Raw genomic sequence first — 22,332 nt, 5'->3', positions numbered from 1 at the left:
ACACGAAAACGACGCTGATTGGCCGCCCGCCGCCGACGGAGGAAGGCGCCGATTGGCCGCCGGCTGCAGGAGGGACATTCAAGGCAACGAACTCGAGGAGAGGACACTGAAGGTAAAATCTTATCAATAAAAATGTGAAATATAGAGAGACTGGGTTAAACTATTATCAATATAATGTGAAATATGGAGAGTCTGGGGTAAACTATTATCAATATAGTGTGAAATATGGAGAGTCTGGGGTAAACTATTATCAATATGTGAAATATAGAGAGGCTGGGGTAAACTAGAGAGAGACTGGGGTAAACTATTATCAATATAATGTAAAATATAGAGAGACGGGGTAAAGTATTGGCAAGAATTATCGTGGTGTACAAGATTATGAGGGGCATGGACAGGGTGGAAAGGAAGCAGCTGGTCCCCTTAGTTGAAGGGTCAGGTACGAGGAGACACAAGTTCAAGGTCAAAGACGTGCAGGTTAGGTGGATTGTCAATGATAAATTGCCCTTAGTTCCCAAAAAGGTTAGGAGGGGTTATTGGGTTATGGCGATAGGGTGGAAGTGAGGGCTTAAGTGGGTTGGTGCAGACTCGATGGGCCGAATGGTCTCCTTCTGCATTGTATGTTCTACGTCAGAGGGAAGAAGTTTAAGGGGGATTTGAGGAAAAACCTTTTTGAGGGTGGTGACGGTCTGGAATGCACAGCCTGGGAGGGTGGTAGAGGGAGGGGGAGGGGGGGGGGGGTACCTCACATCCTCCTTTTTTGATAAAAATTTAATTAAGGCATTTTGGCATAGTAAACAACAACAATACAAAACAGTGTGCAAAGAACAATTAACGTAGTGGAAAAACCAGCTCTCCTCCTGCAAGGGCCCACCTAACTAGCCCCCTAATCTACATTACCCTAACCACCCCCCCCCCCCCCCCCCCCCCCGCTGACGATTAATTTTCCACGAAGCAGTCGATAAATGGTTACCACCTCCGGGCGAACCCTGACAGTGACCCTCTCAGAGCGAACTTAATTTTCTCCAGACCGAGAGAGCTCGCCATATCTGATAACCAGGCCTCCGACTTCGGGGGCTTTGAGTCCCCCCATGCCAGCAGAATTCGTCGCCGGGCTACCAGGGAAGCAAAGGTCAAAACGTCAGCCTCTCTCTCCTCCTGGACTCCTAGGTCCTCCGAAACCCCCAAAATTGCCACCTCTAGACTCATCACCACCCTTGTTTTCAGTACCCGGGACATCACGTCCGTGAATCCCTGCCAGTACCCCCTGAGTTTTGGACATGCCCAGAACATGTGGACATGGTTCGCTGGTCCTCCTGAACATCAGGCGCACCTGTCCTCCAGTCCGAAGAATTTACTAATCCGGGCCACTGTCATGTGGGCCTGGTGGACGACTTTGAATTGAATCGGGCTGTGCCTAGCACATGTTGCGGTCGCGTTAATCCTGCTCGACGTGTCCGCCCATAAGCCCTCTTCTATCCCACCTCCGAGCTCTTCTTCCCACTTAAGCTTCAGCTCCTCGGTCTGCGTCTCCTCTGCTCCCATAAGTTTTTTATATATGTCCGAGACCCTCCCCTCCCCCACCCATCCACTAGACACTACACTGTCCTGGATCCCCCTAAGTGGCAGGCGTGGGAAGGATGGAATCTGTCTGCGTAGAAAGTCACGCACCAGCAAGTACCTGAAATCATTCCCTCTCGCCAGCCCAAATTTCTCCTCTAGCGTCCTCATGCTCGGGAAGCTCCCTTCTAAGAACAGATCCCCCATCTTCTCGCATGTTGCGGTCGAGTTAACCCAGCCCTCCGCCATGTTCAGAACCCACTGTCCATATTCCCTGGGGCAAACCGGTGATTGTCGTAAATTGGAGACCAAACCGTTGCTCTCCTTCCCCCACGTGCCTTCTCCATTGGCCCCAGATCCGCGAGGTCGCCACCACTATAGGGCTGGTAGAGTACCGTGCCGGTGGGAGGGGCAGGCGTGCCACAACCAGGGCTGCCAAACTGGTGCATCTGCATGAAGCGGCCTCCATCCGCCCCCAAACCGACCCCGCACGCACCATCCACTTCCTTATCATAGCTATGTTGGCCGTCCAGTAGTAATTACTAAAGTTAGGCAGCGCCAGCCCCTCTTACCCTCGGTTCCTCTCGAGCATCACTCTCCTCACCCGCGGGGGCTTTCCCGCCCACACAAATCCCATAATCATTTTATTAACCATCTTGAAAAATGACCGCGGAATGAAAATGGGGAGACACACAGGGGAGACACTGGAATACGAACAGGAATCTCGGGAGGATCGTCATTTTAATGGCCTGCACTCTCCCCGCTAGTGTCAGTGGGAGCGCATCCCACCTCCGGAACTCGACCCTCATTTGCTCTACCAACCGAGATAAGTCCAACATTGTGCAACCGGCCCCAGTCCCGTGAAACCTGTATCCCTAAGTATCTAAAACTGTCCCCATCTAACCTAAACGGCAGCCCCCTCAACCGACCCTCCTGGCCCCTCGCATGGACTACAAATAACTTACTTTTTGCCATGTTCAGTTTGTACCCTGAGAACCGGCCAAATTCCTTCAGGATTCCCATGATTTCATCCAACCCAGCCACTGGATCCGTGATGTATAGGAGCAGGTCATTGGCGGACAACAAAACTCTTATGTTCCACCCTTCCCGGTACCAGCCCTTCCAACCCCTAGAAGCTCTCAGGGCAATTGCCAGCAGCTCTATTGCTATCGCAAACAGCTGTGGGGAGAGGGGGCACCCCTGCTTTGTTCCTCTGTACAGTCTGAAATAGTCAGACGTCGTCCTATTCCTCCTTACACTAGCCACCGGAGCCTGGTACAACAGTCTGGCCCAGTCGATAAAGCCCTCCCCGAACCCAAATCGTCCCGGCACCTCCCATAAATAGTCCCACTCAACCCGGTCGAAAGCCTTCTCGGCATCTATTGCCACAACTACCTCTGCCTCCCTACTCTTCGAGGGCATCATGATCACATTCAGCAACCCTGTTAGGTTGGCCACTAACTGCCTGCCCTTGCCGAACCCGGTTTGATCTTCCATAATGACGTCCGGCACACAGTCCTCAATCCTAGCAGCCAAGAGCTTGGCCAGTATTTTAGCATTTACATTGAGCAGAGAGATCGGCCTATAGGACCCATTTGCCTCCGGGTCTTTGTCCCTTTTCAATATCAGGGAGGTGGTGGCCTCTGACATCATCGGGGGTAACACCCCTCTGTCTCTTGGCTCATTAAAAACCCTAACCAGCACCGGCCCTACTATCTCCGAGAACTTTTTATAAAACTCCACCGGATACCCATCCAGCCCTGGGGCTTTACCCGATTGCATGGCCCTCAAGCCCCACAATATTTCTTCGGTCCTAATCGGGGCCCCCAGCCCGCCTACCAATCCCCTCCCCACTTTTGGGAAGGTCAATCCTCAATTAAGCGCCTCATCCCTTCCGGCCCCGCAGGGGGTTCCGAGTTGTAAAGCTTACTATAGAATTCCCTGAACACCTTGTTCAGCCCTGCCGGATCTCCTACCAAGTCCCGTCCGTCCCCCGCCCCCTGTCAACTACCTTTCCTATTTCCCTGGCCGCCTCCCTCTTCCTCAGTTGCTGTGCCAGCATTCTACTGGCTTTCTCCCTGTGCTCATAAATCGCACCCCTCGCCTTCCTAAGCTGCTCCACAGCCTTACCTGTGGACAACACCCCAAACTCAGCCTGTAGCCTTCGTCGTTCGCTTAATAGCTCTGCCCTCGGGGTCTCCGCATATCTCCTATCTATCTGTAAGATTTCCTTTACCAGCCGGTCCGTTTCTGCCCTGTCCGTCCTGTCCCTATGTGCTCTAATCGAGATCAGCTCCCCTCTCACCACTGCCTTCAAAGCCTCCCAAGCATCCAGAGACTTCCCCTCTGTCATTGACCTGCAGGTAGCTTTGCATACATTTCCTCACTCTCTCACACACCGCCTCGTCCGCCAACAAACCGACCTCTAGCCTCCATTGAGGGCGCTGAAAATTTTCCTTCCAGACCTGCAGATCAACCCAGTGTGGAGCATGGTCCGAGATAGCGATTGCCGAATATTCTACGTCTGTCACCCTTGCCAGCAAATCTCTGCTCATGATGAAAAAAATCAATTCGGGAATACACCTTATGAATATGTGAATAGAACGAAAACTCCTTCCCCGTGGGCCGACTGCCCTCCATGGATCAGCCCCCACCCCCCATTTGCTCCATAAACCCCCTCAGTTCTTTTGCCATTGCTTGCACCTTACCCGTTTTTGAACATGACCAGTCTAGGCCGGGATCAAGGACTGTGTTAAAATCACCTCCCATAATCAGCCTGTGCGAATCCAGATCAGGTATCTTCCCCAGCAGTCTCTTAATAAAATCCACATCGTCCCAATTTGGGGCATATACATTGACCAAAACTACCCTCATCCCCTCGAGCTTGCCACTCACCATGACAAATCTGCCTCCCCCATCCGAGATTGTGCTACCCACCTCGAATTGCACCCGTTTATTAACCAAAATGAAATGAAAATCGCTTATTATCACAAGTAGGCTTCAAATTAAGTTACTGTGAAAAGCCCCTAGTCGCCACATTCCGGCGCCTGTTCGGTAAGGCTGGTACGGGAATTGAACCGTGCTACTGGCCTGCTTTGATCTGCTTTCAAAGCAAGCAATTTAGCCCTGTGCTAAACCAGCCCCTATCGCGACCCCCCTGGTTTTAGTGTCCAGCTCCGAGTGGAAGACCTGGCTAATCCAGCCCGCCCTTAATCTGACCTGGTCAGCTACTTTCGGGTGAGTCTCCTGAAGCATTATTACGTACGTCTCTCTCTCTCTTCTCCCCCCCCCCCCCCCCCCCCCCCCCCCCCCCCAGGAGCAGCAACACCTTATAACCTAACCCCTGCCATGAACTAGCTATATATACACCCCCCCATCTGGCTTCCGTAAACCAGCTCACCCAGCTAGCCTGGTGACTCTCGACTCCGGCGCCAACAAGTCTCCCACTTATTGTTCCCTCTGATCCATCCTCTCCGCCCATCCACACCACTTCCCCGAACCAGCCATCCTCGAGCAATTGCTCTGGAAAAAAAACAAGGAACAAAGAAAACCCCAACGCTAGTACAAATCCAATAAAACAAAATAAGTAATAGGCACTTCCAACCACCCCGATCAGAACACAAAAAAGCCTCCAGCACTAAATACCTTAGCTACCCTCTTTTTCCAGCGAAAACTTGAATACAGAAAAGAAAAAACACAAAACAAGAAAAACGTGTAAACATCGCTTAGTGTCTTTTTAACGCAAGTCCAAAGAAGTCCTCAGTTCGGCACCAGCCCTTCTCTCTTGGCCAAGTCCATTGCGTCCTTGGGCTCCTCAAAGTATTGGTGCCGTCCCTCGTGCATAACCCAAAGGCACGCCGGGCATAGCAGTCCAAACTTGACCTGCTTCTTAAACAGAATCTCTTTGACTTGCCTGTAGCCTGCCCTCCTTCTGGCCACCTCCATGCTCAGGTCCTGGTAGATGCGCGAGACACTGTTGTTCCAACGGCAGCTCCGCGTGCGCTTGGCACACTGTAGCACCCGCTCCTTGTCCAGGAACCTGACCGCCATTGCTTGGGGGGGGGGGGGAGAGAGAGGGGGGTTGCGCTTGCAGTTGCCTCGCCAGCGCTCTGTGTGCCCTGTCCACCTCCACCGGACGAGGGAAGATATCATCCCCCAACAGCTTCTGGAACATGTCTGCCACATGCGCGGCGGCATCCTCTCCCTCAGCTCCCTCCGGGAGACCAACGATTCTCAAATTCTGCCGACAGGACCTTTTTTCCGGGTCCTCCACCTTTTCCAGGAGCCTTTTTTGTTGATCTTTCAGCTTCTCCATCTCCACCTCCACCACCGTTTGGAGATTCTCCAGCGCCTTTTCCAGCTTCTGGATCTTCCGATCCTGGGCATCCAGCCTGTGCTCCAGGCGCTCGATTGATTTCTGAATTGGATCTAGACTGTCCCGTTTCAGTGCGGTGAAGCCAGCGTTCAAAAGTACAAAAAAGGCGGCGGAAAAGGTCTAAAAGTCTGACCGGATCGAGAGCCACCAAATGTGCGACTTACTCCTCCATAGCTGCCACCGGAAGTCGTACCTCACATCCTTTAAAAAGTACCTGGATTGTTTGTGTGGGTTTCGCCCCCACAACCCAAAAATGTGCAAGCTACGTGTATTGGCCATGCTAAATTGCCCCTTAATTGGAAAAAAATGAATTGGATACTCTAAATTTAAAAACATAAGTACCTGGATGAGCACTTGGCATGTCATAACGTTCAAATGTGTCAAATGGGATTAGGTAGGCAGGTCAGGTGTTTGTTTTGTGCGTTGGTGCATACTTGAAGGGTCTCTTCTGTGCTGTATTTTTCTATGATTCTGAATATAATGTGAAATATAAAGGGATTGTGGTAAGCTATTATCAATATAATGTAAAATATAAAGAGACTAGGAAGTGGGAATCCTCCTCCATTGGGTAAAATATCAATACAATGTAAAAATATTTTTTAAAACTGGAGTAGGACTTGCGGTGACGACTATGGTCTGATAGGTTGCATAAAGCATGGCTCCTACTTGGCGCTGTTGGTTTTGGTCCTTTCTGCCCAGTTAATGGGTGATTTTTGGGAAAAAGAGTGAAGTGACAGGAGGGTGGTTGTATGTGGTGTTCATGCAACTGTGGTGTTTTTTTTGTTATTGAACTGTTCAATTTTGTTACTACGTTTTGACACAGGTGCCAATAGCATGTACTTGTTGTATTTGTCTTTTTGCACAGGAGTTTGGGAATTGGGGTGGGTCGATCTGTTCCCTGTAAGGACACTATTCACGATGCCCTATGCTGCTCTTGTTCATGTATTTGCTTTGTTTGGCCCCTTGTTCCGCACTGTAACCAATCACTGTTTGTCGATGTATTATTTGTCAATGTTCTCTGTTGGTTATTCTTTTTGTCTACTATGTACGTACTGTGTATGTTCCCTCGACCGCAGAAAAATACTTTTCACTGTACTTCGGTACATGTGACAATAAATGAAATCAAATTGATGAGGGGATCGTATGGAAGTTGCGAGTTGGGGGATGGGCAGTTTGGGTAGGTTCCTTTGTTTGGATCTCCAGGTGGGAGTCGCCATGCTAGCAGGGTTTGTGAGTAAATGGATGTAGGGTGCGGTGGAGGCTGCAGTGGTTAGCCTGAGTGGAGGGAGGGTGGGGGAAGGCTGATGACACAGTTGTTTTTTTGGTTAGGTTTGGTTGAGGATGGAGGGGGTTGCCATTTTGGACAGCCTCAGGTTGGTGAGGAATCGCATGGTTGGGTGGGGAATGGGTTGAGAATGGTAGACCTTAGCAGAGGGGAGAGGTGGTGAGGGAGGGGGGGGGGGGGGGGGGTTTGGTGTGGAAATGCCTGGTGAGGAGCGTAACATGGAATGTGTGAGAGTTAAATGGTCCAATTAAGCGGTCTCTGGTGTTTGCATACCTAAAGAGCTTGAAGGCAAAAGACACATTTATGGGTAAAGGATCAAACGTGGTCAAGGAAGGGATGGGTGGGGCAGATGTTCCACTTGTGGATTGATTCTAGGTGGGGGGGCGGTTGTGATCCTGTTTAGTAAAAAGGTGACATTTGTGATGGCCAGGGAGGTGCGGGACCCAGGGGTAGGTTTGTGATGGTGAGTGGGGTCCTAGCGGGAGCATGGGTGGTTTTAGTGAATGTATATGTCCCAATTGGGCACATGTGAACTTCATGAAGAAGATGTTGGTTTCCATTCCGGACTTGGATTCTCATCAGTTGATCGTGGGAGAGGGGGTGGGGGCAATTTTAATTGTGCTGGAACACAGGCTGGATAGATCTAGTCTCAAGTCAGTGGTTAGCTCAGGGATGGAGAAGAAGTTGGGGATATTCATGGACCAGATGGGGGGGGAGGGGTGTCAATCCATGGAGGTTTTGGCACCTAGGGAGTGGGAATACTCCTTCTTGCATGTCCCTTGGGTATACTCCCGCCTTGATTTTTTTGTGGTGGGTAAGACAGTATTTTCGGGGGAATCTCTGCCGGGATAATAATCGTGGACCATGTGCCGCGTTACCTGGATATGAGGCTTGGGATGGGGCAGGCACAGAGGCCAGGATGGAGATTGGGTTTTGCACTCCTGGCAGCTAAAATGTTTTTGTGAGAAGGTGGCATTGCCGATAAGGAACTATGTGGCGCTAAATCAACATGGGGAGGTTTCTGCGGCTATGTTCTGGGAGGCATTGAAGGCAGTGGTCCAGGGGAGCACAGGCCCACAGGGACAGAATTGAGAGGGTGGAGAGGCAGAGGTTAGTGGAAAGTATTGTAGAGGTGGATCGTAGATACTGGGTGGCCCCGATGAGAGTTGCTGGCGGAAAAGGAAAAAAAACACAGGGACAGTTCAACTGGTTGACAACAGGGAAGGCGGTGGGTCAGCTCTGCCGTTCAAAGGGAGGTGCAGTATGAATATGGCGAAAAGGTAGTTGCCTGCGAGCTCATCAGTTCAGGTGGCGGTGTGGGAGATTGTGCAGGTGAGAGAGGTGGGGGGGGGGGGGGGGGGGGGGGGTGGCTGGTGACAGCTGACAGCACCAGAGAAGATCAGTGAGGCATATGAGGCCTTCTATCAGGGATTGTATAAGTCTAAACCTGGGGGGAGGATGTGGATATGGGTCCGTTTTTGGACGGGTTGCTGTTTCTGGAGGTGGGGGAGGGGAAGAGCCAGACATTGGAGGTGCCATTGGGGTTTCAGGAGATAATGGAGTGTGTGGGATTAATGCAATTGGTAAAGGCGTCGGGACTAGATGGGTTCCCAGTTTAACTTTATAAGCGATTTTTGATAGAATTGGTACCTCATCTTCCAAGTATGTTAAATGAATTGTTGGAGAGGGTGGAATTGCCAGCCATGCTGGCACAAGCCTCTATTTCATTGATTCCAAAGAAGGAGAAGGATTGGACGGAGTGTGGGCACTTATAGGCCCATCTCCTTACTGAATATAGATGCAAAATTGTTGACGAGGCGGTTGGAAGGGTGTGTTCCGAGGTGGTATCTGAGGATCAGACAGTGTTCGTTAAGGACCGACAATTTTCTGGTAATATCAGGAGGTTGTTGAATGTGGTTATGACCCCGTCACGGAGGTTATCATATCGAGAGATGCAGAGAAGGCCTTTGATTGTGTTGAGTGGCGGTACTTGTTCAAGATTCTTAGGGGGTTTGGGCCGATGTTTCTTGCATGGGTACGGTTACTATACGCGTCCCCACGGCGAGGACTAATATGATGAATTCTGGGCATTTAAGATTGTATAAGGGGGCGAAACATGGTTGCCCGTTATCGCCATTGTTATTCATGTGGCCATTGAGCCTTTGGCAATTGTGCTCTAGGCTTAGAATGAGTTGCAGGGGATTGTGAGGGGGGGGAGAGGGGAGAGAGAGAGAGTACACACCATGAAAATAAATGTGTTGCCAAAGTGTTTGTTTTATTTTTCAGTCTCCCAATTTTCCTGCCGAAGGCGTTCTTCCGGAGTGTGGATAAATTGATTTCTGAGTTAGTTTGGACAGGTAGGACACCGAGCGTTGTAGGGCTTTCTTGCAGAGGGGACGGCGGGTGAGGATTTTGCTCCTCCTAAACCTGCTGTACTATTACTTAGCGGCAAAAGTGGAAAAGGTGAGACGATGGTGGGGGGAGGGGGGAACAGAATGGGGGGAGGTGGATGAAACCTTGTATAGGGGGACGGGTTTGATGGTCTAGATGACTGCTCCGCTTCTGTTTTCCCCAGGCAGGCATACTAGGAGCCTGGTGGTGGTGTAATTGATAAAGATATTGGGCGCGATTCTCCAGCCACGTTGCGCTAAAGAGAGAGCACAATGCGACCGGAGAATCCCAGGAGAGGCCTCCTGACCCTCCGCGCCTTGTGAGATTCTTTTTTAATAATAATAATCTTTATTGTCACAAGTAGGCTTACATTAACACTGCAATAAAGTTGCCGTGAAAAGGCCCTAGTCACCACATTCCAGCGCCTGTTCGGGTACACAGAGGGAGAATTCAGAATGCCCAATTCACCTAACCAGCACGTCTTTTGGGACTTGTGGGAGGAAACCGGAGCACCCGGAGAAACCCATGCAGACACGGGGAGAAAGTGCTGATTTCGCACAGTGACCCAAGCTGGGAATCAAACCTGTGACCCTGGTGCTGTGAAGCAACAGTGCTAACCACTGCTCTACCATGCAGAAGACACGTGAGACATTGGAGTCAGAACTCTGCCCCAAATGACCCTCATTTCATGAGGCTCGCGGAAGTAGGTCGTAAACCCACTTACATAGAATCATAGAATTTACAGTGCAGAAGGAGGCCATTCGGCTCATCGAGTCTGCACCGGCTCTTGGAATGAGCACCATACCCAAGATCCACACCTCCATAACCCAGTAACCCCACCCAACACTAAGGGCAATTTTGGACACTAAGGGCAATTTAGCATGGCCAATTCACCAAACCTGCACATCTTTGGACTGTAGGAGGAAACCGGAGCACCCGGAGGAAACCCACGCACACACGGGGAGAACGTGCAGACTCCGCACAGACAGTGACCCAAGCCGGGAATCGAACCTGGAGCTGTGAAGCAATTGTGCTAACCACAATGCTACCGTGCTGCCCTATCTGCCCAGAATCCACCAGCCTCCTTCGATTCGTGGACCAGGAGGAACGGCACCTGAGGGGATCTCCTGGGCCATCGGAGAGCTCTTGGTGGCCAGGGTAAGTTCAGGGTGGCTCCTTGGAACGTGGGTACCTTGGCACTGCCCAGCTAGCACTGCCATGGTGCCCATATGACACTGCCAAGTCAGCAGGAGCACTGCCTGGGTGACAGTGCAAGGGTGCTCAATTGACAGGGGAGCACTGCCAAGGGCCAGGGGGCCATGCCCATGAAATGAGGGTGGAGGGGGGGCGAGAGTTGAAGGGTGGGGGAGTGCAGGGCAGGTATATAGGGGTCTTCGTGAGGCTGGGTGGGTGATGAATGGGGGCCCTAGAAGGGAGGGGGTGCTGTAAAGGGGATTGAGGGGGGAGCCTGAAGATAGGGACCCCATTGTGGGGGTGTCCTCACTTGGGGGGTGGTGGGGGGTGTGGGGGTTGACATTACCAATAGGTGTGTGGGACCCACAAGCTCACTTAGAGTTTGGGGCACCCTTTTATTTCTGAGTTCAGTTTCCCATGTGCTTAAAAAAATACAAACCCACAAACTTTACCACGTAGAAGGACAAGGGCAGCAGACATATGGGAACACCACCAGCTGCATGTGCCCCTCCGAATCATACACCATAATGAGTTGGAATTCAATCACTGTCGTTGTGTCAAAATCCTGGAACTCCCTCCTTAACAGTGGGTGTATCTAGACCAGATTTACTCCAGTGGCTCACCGCCAACTTCTCCAGGGAAATTAGGGATGGGCAATTAATGCTGGCCTAGTTAGCAATGCTTGCATCCCATGAACGAATATAAAACATGCAGAGTCATTGAACATAGTTAGAGTTTCAGCTTTTCTACCTGAATAATATGTACAGCACAAAATAAGTTTGCCGAGCTGGGACTTGATTCCTGTTATGTGTACATGAAAAATCCAAATCTGTAAGATATGTTACTTGGTCAATGGACACAATAGCTAAACAAATTGTACAGAGATGCTCACATGGTTATTGTGGCTCCGTAGAAGCAGACTTTATTATTGTCATAAGTAGGCTTACATTATTAACACTGCAATTAAGTTACTGTGATGATGCATTGTAGTTTGCACAACTTGCTGGGCCTAAGTCAAACATTTTTTCCTGGGACCTGTAGTGATCTCTTTATGTGCATGCACACAAGGGATTAATGTGTAATCAGTAGCACCGCATGATCACTAGAGGGCCGGACCAACAGGGGTATAAAAGGCAGCCACATTGGGTCTCTCTCTCTCTCTCTCTTGGGTGCACTGTGACCAGGGCAATAGCAGACTAGTTCAGGTGGCTACTGGAGTTATGTACAGTTACCGTAGTTAGATCTTGTTAACCTTATCACTAGTATCAAAGTTAAAGTAAAGAACTCATGCAATTATTGTTGTAGTTATACAATAAACCTTTTGTTACTACTGGACGAGTTTGAATCTTCTTCATCGAGATTCAGAATACCTCATAATTAACCAAGGATTGAGTAGCACATGTTACCTACCGCACAGGTAACAAAACAGGACCCACTTTTACTTGCCGGATGACCTTCGCAACCCAGGCCACCTGAACTTCGTGGCACACCATTTTTGCTTCCCTTTATTGTGACAGGTGAGCCTGCTTGGTCCTCACAGTCTAATTTGCTTTTTCATTCAATGTTACATTTCTGCAAAGGACTTCAGCTGATGATTTAAGTTCATGGAATCCCTACAGTACAGAAGGAGGCCATTTGGCCCATTGGGTCTGCACCTACCCTCTGAAAGAGCACCCTACCCAGGCCCTAGGTCCACTCGCCCACCCTATCCCTGTAATCCAACATAACCTTTCGAGACTATGGGCAATTTATCATGGCCAATCTACCTAACCTGCACATCTTTGGACTGTGGGAGGAAACCGGAGCACCCAGAGGAAACCCATGCAGACACTGGGAGAACGTACAAACTCCACACAATCACCCAAGGTTGAAATTGAACCTGGGTTCCTGGCGCTGTGAGGCAGCAGTGCTAACCACTGTGCTACCGTGCCGCTAGTTCTGGTTGCATGCTTTGTAAATAATCAAGAGGTTTGTCCTCACCATGCTTTGCATTGGCATAATTAATAAAGCCAGACCTTAAGAAAACATCTTTATACTACTTTGTTCCTGATTTCAGCTTTTTAATGGGTTGTTCACCAGAGGCCCTGGAGCTCATACCAGCACTGCTTTATCCTGCCATGAGCAGCTCTCTCCAGCAGATTTAATTGTGAGACCCTGGCCTATTTGTGTCTCTGGCCCTCTTTTCCTTATTACGAAACGATCCATTTTCAATTATTCGGTCCTGTTGCTTGCTTTCTGGCAGCTCAAAATGGCGGAATCTGTCTTGCACCCAGGGCAGGAGATGCAAAAGTCTGAGAACACACACTAACAGGTTCAAAAATAGCTTCTTCCCCGCTGTTACAGACACTTGAATGACACTCTTACTGACTGAACTGATCACTTCACACATCTTCTCTACTGAGTAATACTGCGCTCCATGCTCACCCGATGCCCGTACCTATGCATTTACATTGTAATTTTATGTATGCTCTATGTTTTTTCAAGTATTGAGTGATCTGTCTGGACTGTACGCAGAACAATACTTTTCACTGTACCTCGGTACACGTGACAACAAATCAGTGTACGGGGCACGTGATCTCTCTGCCGCAGCTTCTGGCCGGAAGATTCCATTGATTTTTTTAAAAAGAAATCTGCTCCTGGGTCAGCCTGGTGATGTCAGGAGGAGGTGGTCTGGCCCACTGGTTTCCGGGCCTGCACACTGCTGAGAGGGCACACATACACAGGACCGTATGTGTGCGGCTGGCTGGCATTCAGAAGGCGGTCGTGGCCGGCCTTTTTCAAAGCGACCGATGTCCCAGCGACCCTCCCGATACCCGCCCACGACCCACTTGTGGGTCTCGACCCTGAGTTTGAAAATGACTGGGCTAAGTAGTATTTTAAGGGTATCTGATTAACCAGGACAGATGTATAGAAATAAATTGTTTATATCAAAAATAATCAACCTAAACAATTGACCAATGAAGAGCTGATCCTCGATGTGAAGAGACTAATTAAAGTACTTGCTTCATTTATTTAACTGAAGCCTGCAAATGAAACCTTTATATTTTTCCAAGAAATAATCAAAAAATCCGTAGGCTCAGTTACAAGTTTCTTTGCAAGCTCTCTAAGGATGTGCCCATGTCCTCTTTAATTCAAAAATAATGTGTGCTCTTGAATGAAATCCTTTTTAAAAATCTTATTATCATGTTTAATTTAATGCTAATGGATTACTGGAGAAGACTGCTATCGTTTATGTGATGTGGAGACGCCGGCGTTGGACTGGGGTGAGCACAGTAAGAAGTCTTAAATACCAGGTTAAAGTCCAACAGGTTTGTTTCAAACACTAGCTTTCGGAGCACTGCTCCTGAGGAAGCTTGTGTTTGAAACAAACCTGTTGGACTTCAACCTGGTGTTGTAAGACTTCTTACTGTTATCGTTTATATGTGCATTTAAGTAGAAGAATGTCCCAAAGTGCTTCCTAGAAACATGACCCAAATAAAACTCACTTGACTTGAAACGTATTGTTTTTGCCCTGTAGATTCTTGTTTCCCCAATGTTAAGCAACTGGAAGTGGAAAAGTGTTGCATACTGTTAAGAAGGAGTAATGGGAGATCTGAAGAGTGAGACCAGGTTACATGTAATGCCAGACACACCTGGGCGGCCTCCTATCTCAAACCCTTTTGAGAGCCCCAGTGATTATGCAAGTTTGCACGAGCCAATCGTTCCGAGTCCTTCTGTCTTCAGATTGGTGAAAACCCCTGACTCACAGGTTTGTTGACACTCTTCAAAGGGAGAATTATTTTCTCTTATCCTGACTAATATTTTAGTATTGCTGAAAAAAAGGGATTTCTTTGTTGAAGCTTTTTGTCCTGCACTCATCAAGATGGTTTGCAGGAATACCAATGTTAGGCGGAAAGAACAAATTTAAACTGTATGAGATGCAGGTACTTATTGGTTGGCAAGTGAACTCTGATTAGTAGAAGTGTTGCCATGGTGAATGCACAGTTGATGGTGACTGACAGTAAGCTGTCAAGCATTGTTTGAAATTTGAACCAGGCAGCTTGACTCTGATTAGTATATTAGATTTCAATTATATTTTGGCTTCTGTATATAACACTAATTAGCAATGCTGTATTTTAAGTTGGTTGTTTTAGAAGAAAGGATATATACCATGTGAAATCTATTTTTGAAAGAAATTGGATTAGCAAGTAGCAAATTAAAGTGATTCAGAAATAGATGGATAGGAGGGAGAAGAAATATTTAAAAGCAAACAAGACACTGGCTATAATTTTGTCTTTAAATTTACACGCTTTTGGGGTGACTTTAGCTCAGTGAGCTAGACAGCTGGTTTGTGATGCAGAACAAGGCCAGCAGCGCGGGTTCAATTCCCGTACCAGCCGGAATGTGGCGACTAGGGGCTTTTCACAGTAACTTCATACTTGTGGTAATAAAAGATTATTATTATTACTTAATATTTTGTCAGTTTGAAAATTGCCAGCAGTAATGCATGTTGGTCAGCTTAGTACAGAATCGTTAGAACATCGTCAAGGCTAGCAATGTCATGCAGCACCGAGGGAATGTTGTAATGTTGGTTGGCTTTTGGTCATTTCTTTTATTGCTGTTTTGGGACCTATTGGTGTGCGAATTGGTTGTATCCATTGCAACAATGGCTACAATGCGAAAAACTTTGGGATGTCCTGAGTTCTTGAAAAGCGGTATATAAATGTAAACTATTTTTTACATCTGGTGAATAGCTTGACAATGTACTACTTTCCTTACTTAGACACCAGGAAAATTCAAATGGTCCATTGAAGAGCTAGCCATCTTGCATCCAATTGAAATTGACCCAGAAGATGTTCACCAGCAATCTACATACATGAGCTACACCAGGTTACCAGTTTTATTCTGCTATGATAAGTCTTTGACAGAGTCATCGGACTCGAAACGTTAGCTCTTTTCTCTCCCTACAGATGCTGCCAGACCTGCTGAGATTTTCCAGCATTTTCTCTTTCGTTTATTCTACTATGTGTTGTGTACATTGGAGTCATTATAATAATAATCTTTATTCGTGTAACAAGTAGGCTTACATTAACACTGCAATGAAGTTAGTGTAAAAATCCCCGAGTCGCCCTGCTCGGGTACACGGAGAGAGAATTCAGAATGTCCAATTCACCTAACAAACACGTTCTTCGGGACTTTGTGGGAGGAAACCGGAACACCTGGAGGAAACCCACGCAGACACTGAGAGAACGTGCAGTCTCTGCACAGTCAGTGACCCAAGCCAGGAAACGAACCTGCGTCCCTGTCGCTGTGAAGCAACAGTGCTAACCACTGTGCTACCATGCCGCCCAGATCACTAATGCTCTTTAGCATCTGTTTAACTTGTATATGTGGTAGAATTTTGTTTGCCATTCAGGAGGGGAAGCTAATGAAGCATTCTCACTCTCGAGCTGTTTTCAATTCAGAATGATTTGATAATGTCAGCATGGCCTCAATTAGTTCAGTTAAGGCACCCATCATATTTTTTCCATAACATTGTATTTTCTTGCATTTGGATTGTATTGCATACAAGGTCGTATAGTGAATTAAACTTTATTTGACTGGTTTTGACTTTAAAGTTTTCATTCCACATTAAATGCACTTCGCCAAGTATATCGCTGCAAAAAGACGTGGTCAAAGCATTATGTCTTGCATTCATCAGGACAATTCGCAAGAACAGCAAATGTAAAGGAAACAACAGTTTGGTTGTTCCCATTACATTTGGTATTCTTGTAAATTGTCCTGATAAGTGCAAGACAAAAAGCTTCGACAACATGGCTGGGATTTTCTGGTTCCTACATGGCGGAAGCCACCACAGGAGATTCGGTAGGCCAGCTAAAAGTCCATTGAATTTCGGCAGGACCGGATGATCCTGATGGTGGGCATGGCTGGAAAACCCCACCCCATGTTTCTTTTTCTCAGCAATCCTCAAGTTCTGTACTACCCAATGACTACCAGTATATCATTGTTTCCAATGTTTCATTTGCTAATGAGACCGGTATTTGAAGTGTGGCTCTTTCTAATTGTGGACAGTGCAGATAAGAACTGCAATCTAGAATGTTCATTACCTGCAATGGTTGAAGGATAAATCATAATATTGTCTAATTCTATTTTTAAGTAGTAAGCTACAACAATGAGAAAATCAATGTCTCTTGTAGTTCAAAAATGTGGGTACAAAAATGTTGAAAGTTAAAAATATGCATATAAACTCTTGTTAAGTCACCAGGGGGGAAAGATTATTGTTCTTCGTACAGTACTAGGGGGTTAGTTTCAAAGTTAGCAGACTTGTAACCCTAATATTACTTTTTTTTAAAACATTTTTATTTATGCTTTTAGATTAGACAATGATATTGAGGCAAGAAAACAAAAAGCCATTGAAGAAGTAAGTGTTTAGACCAAAGTTTTTGATGTGACATTCATTTTAAGTAAAATCTGGCCGGCACGTCTCACTGACAAACTGGTTCAAAAGAACGTTCTTCTCAAGTGACTAATTTTTACACCGTTTTTAAAGTACAATTCATTCATCCACGTACAATTGATATTGTGCTCACAGTTAATTTTTTTTAAAATTCAACACTGCATGCCAAATATAGATACTGTTGAAAAAATGAAACGGTTTAATTCATTTTTCTTTCCATTTTAAAGAACCAGTGGACAATTTGGATTTTCAATATTTTGAATTAATTGATTAAATAGATGAATTGATTGAAATATTTAATATTGTCAACTTTATTAACTGTTTTGTAGAATTCTAAAATGATAAAGTATTGAAGGAGGCCCTTTGGCTCATCATGCCATTGATAGAGCTGCTCAGCTAGCACACTGTTTCTTCATAGCACCGGAAATGTTTTCCCTCCCAGTGTTTATCCAATCTGCTTTTAATCTCATTCGACCAATACCCCTCATGATTGTAATCACCTAAGTCAAATCTCCTTGTATTCTTCTCTGTTTTGAGAATAATGCCAACTTTTCCACTCTGTCTACATAATTGAAGTTCCACGTACATGATGCTGTTTCGGTAAATATCTATTGCACTCTCCCCAAGACTTTGACATGCTTCCTTATTTGATCACTTTACATCTATCACCGATGTCTCATAAGTGACTGGGCTTTCGGCTTTGTTCTGCTCAAATGCTGGATGGGCACCGTCGTATTTTTCTCACGGTTGATTGTAATTCATGATTAATTGCTTTGAACTCTGGAAAGCCAGTCATGTCGATGAGGGGTATCATGTCTCAGGTTAGCGAGTGACTCAAATGTGTCTCGATTCTGCAAATATTACATACCATGGCACCTTGTAGCCAGCGAAGAGATGGATTAATGGAGCCTTGGTTGTGAATGGACAAACCTCTTACATACGTTTCATGACAGACACTTGGTGCAGGATTCAGTATTGTGAGCAGAGTATGCGAAGTGTCTTTGGGTTTTGTTAATTTTGTGCCTGAGGAGGTATATATTAAAAGTTCTACAGGGTTTGTCAAATACACATCTTGCTGCCGTTTCTCTCTTTTTTGTAAATAAACATGTTTTGAGGCTTTTTTGCCCCAGTCCATGGTCCCCATGCTTATCTGCTATCTGACAGCTAATCTCAAGGACAAGATTTCTGCTTTACCCTGGACAATACTGCTCTGTCAACTATTGTGTGGATAATCTCACAATTCATTTTGTAGGAGTAAGGGCTTGCTTGCGGGAGAGACATTTAGCACAGCTCATAAGAAGAATGTCTGGTGAAACCCTCCAATTTTATTAATTTAAGCGTTGACTCAATGCCATGTTGCAATATTACTTGAAAATTCACCAAGATTTAAGCATGTAATGCATCCTAATATTCTGATTTATCTGACTTTTGCTTATTTGTAGTTTTTCTTGAATAGTGTCATCGTCCCTTCTCCATGGACTCAAGCTGAGGGGAAACCAATTGCACAGTCCCTTCGAGTCAAATGTGAGTTCTTTGGAAATACCTGCGTTTTAGTGATTATATTTTACTTTTATGTAAACAACAAAAGTCTCACAAATGGACTTTCTTCACAAAAGTAGACTTTGGTTCATAGATGTGGAGGGGAATGAATCGTTATCTAAGACCACAACATACTTCTCAATCAGTTGATTTTGAATGCTCTTTATTATTGGCTCAATGTATTAGATTGTGACAAAATTAATAATTATGTAATAAATTAAATATCTTCACTGCATGCTATCTAAAATGGGGAAATCAAACGCAAAGGTGATGGATTTGTTTGGTACAAGATATTATTCTGGGTGTATAAGATTTAAAATGTTCAGGAAACTTTAAAAGTAAATGATGCATAGTCTAGTTTTATTCAGCACAAGTTAGAGCAATACAGTGGTATTTGCCTGAGTACAAACATGTCCACTTTATTTCATCGCAACAGTGATTATTTATATAATTTAAAACTTTTTAATTAAATTAGTAAATTGCACTTCCACTTAGATTTCCAACTTAACACCTTTCTATGAATTGGACCGAAGTTTGCTGAGTCAGTTGCCATTCTCCCTGATAGGTCTTGAGGAACTATCCTGTCATCTGAGTGGATAAATATCATATAGACCAGGGTAGTCCCAGATTTGCTAAACGTCCAAAGGATAGGGAATAAAGGCAAAAATACCACAGTTCCCATCCCTAATCACAATACAGTGACACCTTTAGTCAACTGTGTATGGTTGTTGGGTCAGGCCTACCTTTGCTTGTGTGCATACATAGTCACACTGATACTGTCTAAGCTTACACATGCTATACTTTAGGACAGCTGGTGCTCTGGAAGAGTATCCCGTTGTGAGCTTAAAAGCAAAATGCGGATGCTGGGGATCTGGTATAAATACAAAAAATGGTGTGAAAACTCAGCAGGTCTGGCAGCATCTGTGGAGAGTGAAACGGGGTCAATGTTTTGAGTCCAATATGACTTCTTCGGAGTTCAAATTGTTAAATCTGTTTCTCTCTCCACAGATGTTGCAAGACCTGCTGAGTTTTTCCAGCACATTTTGTTTTCCTCACATTGTGAGCTTGGCATGTTCAAATGAAATTGGAGTGAGGGGTGGATTCTTGTTTGTCAACAGTAGGCCAGATTTCTCTTTGTACTGAGTGCCCCCAGTGTGTGTGTCTTTTTGTTTTCCTGTTGATTCTACCTTTTCCCCGTTCCTGTTGACATTGTTTTTCACATAAGTATTCTGATGCAGTCGGCATCTTTGGTGAGATTTGCCAGGTTAAGAAAATGTGATTCTGTCTAGAGCCTTAATGGAAGATAGTACAACTATAAAGTAATGACATTTCTTTATTTGCCGTTCCTTTCAGGTTCAACCTGGGATAGGGATTCTTCAGTTATATCAACAGAATCTGTTGTATTGCCTGGGATGCATAATGGTTAGTAGTTGTCATGTAATCATTGCACGGAGTTATGCCATTCTATTTATTGCCATTTAGAGAATTATTTATCCTACTTTTGTCTGCAGCAAGTGCCTATCTGAACTAAATTAATTTGTTCTGTGGATTTCAGATCAATTTAAACTATGTAGTCGATCATTTATTTTACAGAACAATATGATCCATAGGCTACTTAATTCCAAGGTTAAATACCTGTGCCCTAAATCTCTCTCATTTTTCTTTCTTACAAATGTTAATGTAATAAATAACTAAGTAGCTGCTTCCTCGGGGGCACAGTGGTTAGCACTGCTGCCTCACTGCGCCGAGGACCCGGGTTCGATTCTGGCCCTGGGTCACTGTCCGTGTGGAGTTTGCACATTCTCCCCGTGTCTACATGGGTTTACCCCCACAACTCAAAGATGTGCAAGGTAGGTGGATTGGCCACGCTAAATTGCCCCTTGGGGGAAAATAATTGGATCCTCTAAATTTATTTTTAAAACATTTTTTTAAAGTAGCTGCTTCACACTGACATACATTTTGCAAGTAAGGGAACCATGTGCGTGAATATCTTTATCAGATTAATGGAGGTTGCCATATTTTACTTTGGTGGAAAATTTGCAAGATATAATTCAGCGCTAGCTACTACTTGTGCAATGCATGATAAAGTGACATTGTAGCAAACCAAACTTGCCTGTTCATTTTGGCGCTTCACTCTTTGTTTTGGACAATGTTGTGCCCTTACTTTATCTTTACTGATAACTTCCTTAGATAAAAATGCCACTTAACAATATTACCGCATACTCGCCCTTGATTTTGATATAAGAATATTATTTATTTGAAATTATATTGCTCACAAATTGTCCTGGTGATAAATATCGTACCCAAATGTTGCTACTCCGTGTACATATAAAATAATAAACACAAGAGTTCCGAATTATCAAATGTTTTGTGGTACAGTTCTTGTGCATTTACAATCCATACTGTATGAACTGAAATTTTGTGGATCCTTCAAAGCTTGAGCACAGAAATATGTTGTTTAGTATTTTCTCCACAGGCCCCATGCAGTCTAATTTCACTTCTCACTTGCTTTATTAATATATCACTTTTTCAAGCAACACTAATCCCTTTTAAATTAATTTTTGGACTCTGCTTCAATTACGATTTGTGTTGGAGAATTCAACATTCTAACCACTCTGAAGAATTTTTAAAATGTTGCCTTTATTTCTCTTTTTTTTGTCAGTTGTTTCTCTGCTTGATTTTCTCCAACCAGGTGCGCACTCCAAGCATGTTATTAAATAGCCATCCAGATATGCCACCTTTTGCTTGCCGATATGCAAACTTGGGGACAATTCATATTTTATGAAAATATATTAAGTTTAACTCCAGAATATTTGCTTTTAAAGTAGATTTTTAGAATTTTGTCTGCACTTCTTGATGTGTATAAGGTAACCTGCCACAGGGGGGTACTTGAAAATAATTTTTAATGCAAATGCAATCTGCAACTTAACTTGCTATGTATTCCACACACCTTTAACTAGCCTTGATTAAATTACTCTAGCTACATTAATAACCCATTTATACTTTCAGTGTCACAAGATCGTGAATGTTAAGACTGTTTTCAGTATAGATGGAGGCCACTGAGTCAGTGTCCACTGGAGTAAACATTGCTGGAACAATTTAAAACTACTATCACTTGCCTGCATTCTCCTTCCAACCTTGTATCTTCAGTTTTGTAAATATTTTGTTCATTTTTTTTCCTCAAAAGAGGGCAATGTCCCATACCTCAATTACTTCCTGTGATAAAGCATTCTATGCTCCAGTGACCTACATAAAATACATTTCTCTTAAACCCCCCCCCCCCCCCCCCCCCCCTTTCCTCATTTTCTTAGTGGCCATTTTGATCACACTCCCAAGCTAGGTAAAATGGTCTTTATCTAATCTAGCAAACAAAATCCGTTATGTTTTAAAATTGCCTTTTTGGTTCCATTGGACATAGCCTCAGTATCCCACGTCCCTGTTTATAAATATAGTTTCTGATCCCTAGTATCGTCCTGATGAATCTGTGGATTTGAGATTCTTTCTATAAATGGCTGCCCAAACTTGAAAATGATGCTCCAATTGTGGAATTATCAT

General features: G+C 45.3%; 1 protein-coding gene across 5 annotated transcripts in view; it reads left to right on the top strand.

The window, feature by feature from the left end:
* The first annotated feature begins 32 nt into the window (after positions 1–32).
* Positions 33–22,332, top strand: part of bora (bora aurora kinase A activator) — a 38,949-nt gene continuing 16,649 nt past the window's right edge. For 2 of the 5 annotated variants that reach the window (XM_038818356.1, XM_038818353.1), the window contains exons 1-6: positions 33–112; positions 14,320–14,550; positions 15,565–15,671; positions 17,157–17,202; positions 18,681–18,762; positions 20,131–20,199. In XM_038818356.1, the coding sequence (XP_038674284.1) occupies positions 14,386–14,550; positions 15,565–15,671; positions 17,157–17,202; positions 18,681–18,762; positions 20,131–20,199 (469 nt within the window). In that variant the 5' untranslated portion in view covers positions 33–112; positions 14,320–14,385. Of the gene's footprint in view, positions 113–9,505; positions 9,575–10,548; positions 10,767–14,319; positions 14,551–15,564; positions 15,672–17,156; positions 17,203–18,680; positions 18,763–20,130; positions 20,200–22,332 lie in introns of those variants that run through there. The other 3 variants (XM_038818355.1, XM_038818354.1, XM_038818357.1) reach the window with 3 other exon arrangements.

This window comes from Scyliorhinus canicula, chromosome 14 (assembly GCF_902713615.1).
Source record: "Scyliorhinus canicula chromosome 14, sScyCan1.1, whole genome shotgun sequence".
In the NCBI taxonomy this organism is placed as follows: Eukaryota; Metazoa; Chordata; class Chondrichthyes; order Carcharhiniformes; family Scyliorhinidae; genus Scyliorhinus; species Scyliorhinus canicula.
Note: the sequence above shows the minus strand (reverse complement) of the source record. Positions and strands in the feature narration are given on the sequence as shown.